At 37.8% G+C, this 10,234-nt stretch overlaps 2 protein-coding genes across 2 annotated transcripts; one reads left to right on the top strand and one right to left on the bottom strand.

The window, feature by feature from the left end:
* Positions 1-2,386: 2,386 nt before the first annotated feature.
* Positions 2,387-2,914, bottom strand: LOC141674597 (uncharacterized). The gene has a single exon (XM_074481308.1). The coding sequence runs from the start codon at positions 2,912-2,914 to the stop codon at positions 2,387-2,389; it is 528 nt and encodes a 175-aa protein (XP_074337409.1).
* A 1,395-nt stretch (positions 2,915-4,309) lies between these two features.
* Positions 4,310-7,917, top strand: LOC141670869 (putative disease resistance protein At1g59620). Its single transcript, XM_074476911.1, has 2 exons — positions 4,310-5,401; positions 5,769-7,917. Exons 1-2 carry the CDS (start codon positions 4,393-4,395, stop codon positions 7,634-7,636), a joined length of 2,877 nt encoding a protein of 958 aa, XP_074333012.1. The 5' UTR covers positions 4,310-4,392; the 3' UTR covers positions 7,637-7,917.
* Positions 7,918-10,234: the final 2,317 nt, after the last annotated feature.

The raw sequence follows: 10,234 nt of genomic DNA, 5'->3' as shown, positions 1-10,234 counted from the left end.
GATTACACGACTTGTCACGTAATCATTACGTGGACGCGCCTTTTTAGGAGAAAAAATGGGGAAAATTAAAACTGGTACATTCAAAAGATACGGATAAAACGTATGTATCTTTGACCCCGGCTGGAATCCCAACAGTCGCCTGACACTCCGGACGTGCAGTATCAGCTTTTCAGGGTCCGGTCAAATCAAGTGTCAGGATCGTCTTTATCCACGAACCTCGCCCGAAATTCAAAATTCAAACCGACTAACCAAGTCAACCCCGGGGTCAGGGGCAACAAATCAAGTAAACCCCCAAAATTTTTCCAAGGCGGTGCAATAACTACTCTACTCCCCCATCCGGGTAAACCCGCATAAGGGAGTGGGGGCAAATGATAGCCTATAATAATACAGGCCCAATAACAGAGGCCAAGGGCCCAATAACAAGAGCCCAGGAAGTACTCAGCTATAACCTTGAATGGCCCAGTACACGTGGCAACATCACAACCGTCCGGGTACCTTGGATCCAGAACGTTCCTATGGTCCGGATCCGATAGTACTCTGACGCATCCCAGGCGTCTAGATGCCCTACAGTCCAAAAGGCACACCTACGGTCCAGATTAAAAGGTATAGACCCCTAAACCCTAGTAGGAGGCCTATAAAAGGCAGGACAGAAGGAAGGTTACAGGTTACATACTCTTTCTCTCACATATACTTACATACACACACGTACACACCATAATAATACTTGCATAATTCCCGTTTTGCCCCTTTTCTCCTTAAAACCCTTTCTCATCCTCATGCCGGAGGTGCCGCGGGGACGCCACCCCCCTCCGGTTCTGTTTTGTAGGTTCCCACCCTACAGCTACACCGCTCGCCGCCGCCATTTCTGTCCAAACAGAGTTTGAGTCCGGGCTCAGCAAGGAGAAGGCTCCGGGGTGATTTGGGATTATCAGGCTTCATATAAGAAGTAGGATTGATTCCATTGAGAGGAAAGATCTGCTCATAGAATTTCACATCTATGGAAACAAAAGGCACCATTGTACTCAAAGTGAGAAGTTTAAATCCTTTCTTGCATGCTGGATATCCTACAAATATACATGGAACTGCTTGAGTTTTGAATTTGTCAGTAACCTGTCCAGGAGGTGAAGCAACAGCCAAAAAACCAAATGCCTTCAGCTCTTCGTAGTCAAAGGATTATTTAAACAACATTCGGTAAGGACTCTTGTGGTTCAGTACAGAAGAAGGTGTTCGGTTTATGATGTATGCAGCAGCTAACACACAATCTCCCTAGTGAGATAAAGGCAAGTTTGACTGAAATTTCAAAGCTCGTGCAACCTCCAACACATGTCTGTGTTTTCTCTCAACTCGAGCATTCTGTTGTGGCATGCGAGCACACGAAATTTGGTGGACAATTCCATGATTATTCATAAACTTCTTACAAACATGGTCACTGAATTCAGGTGCATTGTCACTTCGAATAGTTTTGATAGAACTCTGAAATTGGTTGACAACATAGTTATGGAAGTTTTGAATGGTCTCACTATAATCTGACTTGTGTATCATCTAGTAGATCCAGGTCATCTGCCAAGGTTAGAAAGTATCTATATTTTTGCTTGGTACACACTTTGTACGGCCCCTAAGTGTCGACATGAACTAGGTCAAAAGATTTTGAGACATGTGAGGAACTCAAAGTGTAGGGCAGTTTTGTAAATTTTGACATAGGGCATATCATACAGATTTTAGGCTGGTGTGGAATAAATGGTTTAACAAAATCAACATATTTGAGCACTGAATCCGAGGCATGTCTGAATCTGTTGTGCCAAGTGGTGTACATATTGTTGACATCTGCAGAGGAGTTGCACTGAGAAGTGACATTGCACACTTTGCTTTCAGCGGAGGTTGAATTCTTGTTACTCAAATAATACAAGTTGTTTCTCAGTTTTCCAACACACACAGTCATCTTAGAATCATAATTCACTACTAAACATTATCTTTCACCAAAAAAGACATCACATTTGTTGTCTTTGCTGAGTTTAGTGACAGACAAGAGGTTATGTGAAAATTGAGGCACAAATAAACATTCAGCAAAATAAGACCACAACTTAAGATAGTGTCACCAATATGTGTTATATGAGCCATAGCACCGGTTGGCAATTTAATTGTGAAGCTTGAAGGTGCAGGCTTAATATTATGCAAAAGACTCAATGAACATTTCATGTGATCTGATGCACCGGAATCAACTATCCACTCTTGTGTCAAAGATTGTACATGATTACTTGAAATCATACCTGAAAATGGAGTGTCAAGCTCTTCTTGAACATTTTGGGCATTCATGTTTCCAGGTACAAGTTTTAGAAGTTGTTCAAATTGTTGATGTGAGATGACCATGTTCGAGTTGTCTTCCCTGTCACCCCCACTGTTTGTCTGAATTTATACTCACTCCTCGACTGAACATAGCTACGATTTCGTCTTCTCCATGTGTGTGTAGAGCATCTCTTTGTGTTTCTTCTTGTTGTATGGCTGCATATGCTACCTCAACACTAGGCAATGTTGGTAACATCAAAAGTTGACTCCTTTGAAGTCCAAAAGTTTCATCCAATCCATTCAAGAACTGGAACAAACGAGATTCATTTTTTTGTACCTGAATGGCTTTCATCAGGGCTTTGATATCATTTGTTGATGCCGTAATTGTGGGAAGATCACTCATGGCTTCCAGTTCCTCCCATAAAGCGCTGAGAGTAGTATAGTACTCAACTAGAGGCTTGCCATTTTTCCTGAGGCTATACAGATCTTTGCAAAGCTTGTAATTTCTTGAATCATTATTAAGTTGGAATCTTTTCTCAAGCTGCTTCCAAATCTCTGCAGCAGAGTTTATAAACAATATCGATATTTTTATTGTATCACTGATATTGTTATGTATCAATGAAAGAACCATATTATTGGAAGTATCTTACTAGACTGCATATGTGGCGTATGTAGTGCTTCTAAGCTCTGATCCTTCAACAAACCCCAATTTTCTCTTCGAAGCTAGCTGAATCTCCATGGATCTTCTCCATGTGCGATAATCTGCAGCTCCTTGAACTTTAGTTACACTGATGGATGTAAGACCATTAAAAGGGTGAATAAACAAAGTATTTTGAAGGTCTGCAAACGAAAATTTACTACCGGTTGCATGATTCAATCTATGAACAGCCTTGGTGAGAATGAACAGATTTAGAAAAGGTGTTCCTCTTTTATGCTATCAACACTTGTAACTCTGATATCGTGATACTTTTACAGATGCATAGTGAATAAGCAAAGAATAACAATGAATCTCAAATTGATTCAATAATGATTTGTTCCAAAATACAAAGTCTTACCCACATTTATCACTAGACAAGAACACTAACAGCAGACACTAGTACACTAGCACACACAAGAGCACTAGCAGCACAAGGACTTAAACATAAACTGTCAGGAAGCATAACAACCTTAGACAAGACAAAAGATAACAAGACTGAACTAACCTTGATTGGGTAAGACACTAATGTAAAAATTAAAAGGTGTTTCTTCTTATTAAACATTATATATATTGAGAACATGCATGCATGTAACTTTTGAAAGCGCTAAGGTCACTGTGCCCAACAAAATGGATAGTGCGTCTAGAATATCCATCTTACATCTAGACTTAGAGAGCCGAAGGGAGAAAAAAAACCGAGCAGAATGAAAATTTTATTAATCGATATGCCCAGACATGAAAAGTTTAGATCAAGGATATCCATTTAAGCTTAGTTAAAATGATATAAGAGAAAATGAATCATGTTACTAAACAAGAGGAGGTTGGATGATTTTGATGGAGAAATCATGTGTTATTAGCGCAACCCACCAATACTATTAACTACATTACAGTGTGGTTGATGATGAGTAAGTACTAGAAAAACTATCCACAAAGTAGTTTATCATTTAGAAGTACATTCTTACAAGTTCTTCATTCGTTTGTTACTTACTTCTTGGAGAAACATACAGTAACATTGATCAAGTGTAGCCAGGTACTGGTTTCATTAGGAGAATCGCAGAAGAGAATAGTGGCGCTTGACTTTATTTTGCAGGAATGTGTCAAACTTTTATATATATCAAAGCCTCTTTAAGTGTGTATTATAGAGTCAAGTGACTATTACTGTAAAATAAAACAAGGAGAATCATAGTGAGCTGTTTTATCTATTTATTACTATATTATTGTACAGGGATGAACTCTATCACATTGCACCCATGTGGATGTCATAATTATATGAAAGTCAACTGTAAATTAGTCATTAGATTATCAGCTGAGACTATTCCAACTACATTTTGTCAGATTCATAGTAATCACAGGGCTTTATACATTCCATCTACATTTGTGTCTTCTGTCAAGGAAAAGAACAAAGAATTCGAGAAATGGCTGAAGCAATTGTGTCAATGATTGTGGGAAGGCTCACTGATTTATTGATCGAGGAACCTCAACGTCTTCACGAAGTGAGAGACGAAATTCAACTGGTGGTGACAGAGCTCACACGGATCAAGACATTCTTACCAGATGCTGATTCAAGGATTTATCAAGAAAGTATCCGTGTTTTGCTTGCGGAGGTACGAGAGCTTGCTTATGATGCTGAACATGTTGTTGAAAGTTTCCTCGTCAAGGCATCTTCATCCCCTGGAAAAACTGTCCAGTGGATGAACACAAGGAAGTTTTCGAGAATGATCAAGGATATTCAAAGAAAGATGTCTCTTCTCTTCAATCGGTTTCAGGATTGTAATATTAAATCAACACTGGAAACCCCGGAATCATCAGATTCATCTTATGGAACAATGGGAAAGCTAAAGCGATTTCACTCTTTCACTACGGTTGAACCAGAGATATTTGTTGGATTTCAGGGAGATGTTGATCGCTTGGTGGGACATCTGGTGGATGAAAGGGATGACTGTTATCCGCTCATCTCTATTTGTGGGATGGGGGGACTAGGTAAGACCACTCTGGCGGAAAAAATATATAATCATTCCACCATTAAGACTTACTTTGCTGGTTTGGCTTGGGTTTCCATATCGCAAAAGTGGCAAACAAAACAAGTGTTGCAGCGAATACTGATATGTCTTGTCCATGAGAAGAAAGAGGAAATCTTTACTTGGGACGATGACAAGTTACTGGAAAATCTGCTACAAGTCCAGCAAAAGAAAAAATGCTTGATAGTCCTGGATGACATATGGTCAAAGGATGCTTGGGATTCTATTAAACTGGCGTTCACAGCTGAAAAATCAATAAGCAAATTAATGCTTACAAGTCGTAATGTTGATGTTGCTGAGCATGTAAATCCAAAAGGACTCATTCACCAACCAGGACTTTTAAGCGCAGATCAAAGTTGGGAGTTACTACGGTTAAAAGCACTTCCCACAAGAGGAGATTATCTAGGTACATAATTTACACAGATTTCATTATGTTTAATCTCATATTTTCAAGGTAACGAACCTCCAGCTGACGAACTTCATCCGATTTATGTATATGTGGAGTAAAACTAGACATGGAAATCCCAATAAAGTACTCTGAAACTCTTAGAGAAAGAAAAACAAATGTAGTTGAACCATATTATAAAATGTACCAAACACCACTCGCTAGAATGCCTACAGACTCAAAGTGACTTTTTACGTAGAAAGGAAGCAGAATTATATGCTACTGTCAATCTCGGTCCAATTAGATTCTTACCTATTTCTTTGTATTATAATTCTTTTGCCCTTGATTAATAGGCCTCGCCTCTTTCTTGTTGCTCTGTCTGTTACAGATATTGCCAGAGATTTTGTAAGAATGGAAAAGTTGGGAAGAGAAATGGTTAGAAATTGCGGCGGTCTTCCACTAGCTATAGTGATTTTGGGGGGAATTCTGGTAACAAAACCTTCCGTGATCGAGTGGGAGAAGGTATATGATGATAGTCTATCATCCCTCAAGAAAGGGAAGGGGTTCGGAGAAACTCAACAAGAACAACTACTTGACATATTAGTTCGGAGTTACAACGTTTTGCCCACTCAACTGAAACCATGCTTTTTATATCTAGGTAAATTTTTGGAAGATGAATTAATAGATGCAGAAAATTTATATCAGTTATGGATTGCTGAGGGAATGGTACTATCCAGCGACAGAAGGGAAGGAGAAACACTGATGCAAGTCGCTGAATCTTACATGGGAGAGCTAGTCCATAGGAGTATGGTTCAAGTGAGATTTAAAGATTTGGAATCATCGCGTATGAAGTTCAGAAGTTGTTTTCTTCATGACCTTATGAGAGATCTATCCTTATCAAAGGCAAAAGAAGGAGATTTTTTCAGAACAGTTGATCTTGAAGAAGGAAATGATTTGAATCTCAATCGTTCTGTTGTTCCCCGGGTTGCTAAGACTAGACAGCTCGTATTTTATCAGAAAAAAGGCATAGAAGCTAATTTTTACTTTACCAAGAAACCCAATCACCAACAATACCGATCAATCTTACTTCGAAATGTGGATGGACATGAAAGTCAGCCACTACGATTGGGATTGTATTTTGCCAATTTTAAGTTACTAAGAGTTTTGGCTCTTGAAAATGTGTGGCATAGTAGGCAATCTTGTTTAGGTAAACTTTTTGGTACAAATATCAGTAGAGTATTAGGCAGCCTTGTTTACTTGCGATATCTCCGTTTAAGTGGTTCAAATTTGAAAACCTTTCCAGGGGTACAAAAGTTGGTACTGCTACAGACTCTCAACCTAAATTTACAAGGTTTTATTCTGATCAGATCACCGGTGCCAAGTAATATTTTTGGTAAGTTAGCACATTTGCGTCATTTGTATTTACCAAGTTGCTTCCGTGCCAGGAAGAATTTCAAATTACAGTTCAACGGGTTGAGCAAATTAGAGACACTCGAGAATTTCGACAATGAGTGGTGCGAGATTAAGGATCTACCAAAATTATCCAGTCTTCGGACACTAAAGCTAAAAGCAGGGAGTCGTTATGTTAAAGTGAAAGAGATGCTGAAGTACTTATCTGATGTAGTCTTTTCATCAAGTTCCCTTATCCGGTACTTGAGCCTTAGTATTTTGATAATTGATGAAGGGTTCAAAGATGATCCAGATATGATAAGACAGTTGTTGTGGAATCATAAGTTCAACCTCCGGGAATTATCAGTAAATGGACAGCTCCCAGAGTTGGGTGAACTATTTGAGGAGCAGCAACAACTTAATCACACTCGTATTGATGCATATCTCACGGGTATCACCAAACTAAAATTGATATGTACGTGCCTAGAGGAAGACCCGATGCCAGTACTGGAGAAGATACCAACTTTGAGGGAATTTGATTTAGGATTTAACGCATATGAGGGGAAGGAAATGGTGTGCTCAGCCATGGGTTTTCCAAAACTCATCCGTCTTGAACTCTACTTTCTTAACAATTTGGAAAAATGGAGGGTGGACGAAGGAAGCATGCCCATTCTTGAATATTTGAAATTTCAAAAATGTATAGAGGTGGAGGAGCTTCCAGAAGGAATCATATTTCTTGATTCCCTTCAGACACTAATATTAAGTGGGATGCCTTCAGAATTCTGTGATAGGATTCGCACTGAAAATGGTGATCGAGGACCCGAATTTTACAAGGTAGCTCATGTCCGTGATCTCATTGTTCAATAGTCCAACCAGCTTAAATTTTTGTTATGCCACGTTATTACTTCTTTCTTTTTGGGTTTTTATTTGATTATTACTAGCTCCTTAACCCGTACAAGGCAGGGGATCGCTCTTCATGTATAGTCTTTACGGTTCAGTTAGTGATCTCAACATGTCTCTTCGTGTATAATCTTGACGCTTCTGTTAGTTATCTCAATGTATAAGTAATAGTGTATAGTTGTTATAATTTGGACGATTATGTCTCTATCGAACTCAGCCTCTAGTATTTTTCATCGCTATTATTAAGCGTGCTGATAAAATAATCCTGCCAAATAGTGGGACACCGGCTAATTTTCTCCCTACTATTGAGGCAAGAACCGATAATAATCTTTGTAGATAGTGAGACACAAGCTACTATCAATTTCAAGACTCACATTTCATTAGTGTCCCTTGGATACTCTGAATTTGCGCTGTTAAGAAATGCTATCTCGAATATTGACTAACTATTTTTGAAGTTCTACGGTTTCCTATAGTATTGCACGGTAACTTCTGTTCCAGGAAAATTCATCGATCATTCTGAAGGAAGTTTAGGGATTGGGCTTTGATTAATTAGACCTGTCAAAAAGCGAACATCAATGTCTCTCCTGATACAGTTCCCCTATTATGCTCGTCCTAAGCATTAAACGTAGCATTAAAAAGTGATACTGTTTTTATCTTCACCCTGGAAGTGTTATTGGAGCTTGCAACATTGGACAGTCATGAGATCAATGAGCTGATTCTTCACTTTGAACCAAATCAGGTTCATTATCAAAGCCATCTTCGATCTCATTTCTGTAATTGAATTACTTCTATTAGTTCGGTAGTTGGTATAAAATAGTCAACATATTTATGAGAAACATGTACGTAGTTGAGGTACTGAGGCCATAGATATTGTAGATTTAGCATAACTAATATGCACAAAGTATGTGCATCAGTGACAGTAATACAGCCACAACCAGCAGATTACGGAACAATCTTGTTGCAGATGGCGCAGAACAAGTAGTGCATACATACTAAAATGCAGCAGAGTTAACTCATTTCCGGTGCAGAGGCAGACATCAAGAAATGAGGTTCTTCGGTTACTGCTGATTTGAGAAGTATAAGAGCAAGTCCAATGGTTTTTGGTGCTAAAATAGAACTAATGCTCCATATAACAATATCTAATTATGTTCAAATCCACAACAATAGATCGACCTCTTTCAATTGCATGCTCAAGTCACAAACCTGGACTGTAATTTTAGACCTAAATTTCAAATTTCGTACAACCACAGATGAATTGTTTTCTCAAGTCTATTCCGTAAATACTTATCTAACTATCTTCAATGAATCGAACGTAATAATGGTAGCAGAAACACTGGTGATGGAGATACAAAATAATAGGGGTCATAAGGCAACATGTTTCTGATATATAGCATTCTTCATACACCATCATTATATAGGCCGCTTTTATAACCAAATATGCGACATTATAATAGGCATAGCTGACGTACTAAAACTGTTTTTGCCTTCACCCTCAAAGTTATACTCCCTCCGGCCGTCTTAACAAGTTCGACACGCATTTTAAGGGTGTATTCAATTAGGATTTTGAAGGATTTTTATGGATTTTAGAAATCATGGGGTATTCAATTTGGATTTGAAATAATCCTTTAAAATCTGAAGGTATTCAACAGGATTGTAAAAAGTCTTTTAAAATCTGAGTGTATTCAATTTAGATTTAAAAAAATCAATCAAAATTTGGTGGTATTCAATTTGGATCAAAATCTCATGATATTCAAAATTCCATGAATTTTCTTTTATTTAAAAAAGTTATGGATTTTGATGGATTTGCTATTACATTTTTAATATCTTGAAATCTCTTCAAAATACATGAGATTTTGATGGATTTGTAAAAAATTCCACAAAATCTGCAAGAATCTACAAGATTTTGGATCAACTCCATCAAAATTCACGAAGAATTAAAATCAACGAAAATCTTTTAAAATCCATAGATTATTAACAATCCTTTAAAATTTGAAATGAATACACCCCCGACTTTTATCTAATATAGTTCCAGAATTTATTTTTAATATTTTTTTTTAAATAAAAGTTTAATGTTTAGACTTTTATTCAAAAAAAAATTAAAAATAAGTTAGTGCACCCTACTAAATAAGAACCTTAAAATGCATAAGAAACTTTTTGTTTCAAATGCTAAGAAACTAGAGGACGGAGGGTTATTTTGTACTTTTTAAAGAGGTGCCATATTTTGAAATCCCAGGGAACATATCCAGGGGGGCGTTGAGTGTTTATTACCTTCAAAAGGTTGTCATGAAATGTAAAATTCGCATAAATAAGATGCATGCAGGTAGCATCATCATTTGAGTTCCGTAAGATAGCTGTAGAAACCTGAAAGTAAAACAGAATTGCCTTACAGTTTAATACATCTCTCGCAACATTTAAGAAAAAAGATGTAATATTGAAAATTACCATGTCCTCTTGCCCGCTGAAACAAGAACACCTTTATCTTCCTAACAGACACATTCTCCTGTTCATGAAACCTATCGCGCAATATATACTTGTATTCTCCTATCTCCCACAGCTCTTTGCTAA

The sequence above is a fragment of the Apium graveolens genome, chromosome 7, assembly GCF_009905375.1.
Source record: "Apium graveolens cultivar Ventura chromosome 7, ASM990537v1, whole genome shotgun sequence".
Lineage (NCBI taxonomy): Eukaryota > Viridiplantae > Streptophyta > Magnoliopsida > Apiales > Apiaceae > Apium > Apium graveolens.
This window is presented reverse-complemented; position numbering and strand designations above follow the sequence as displayed.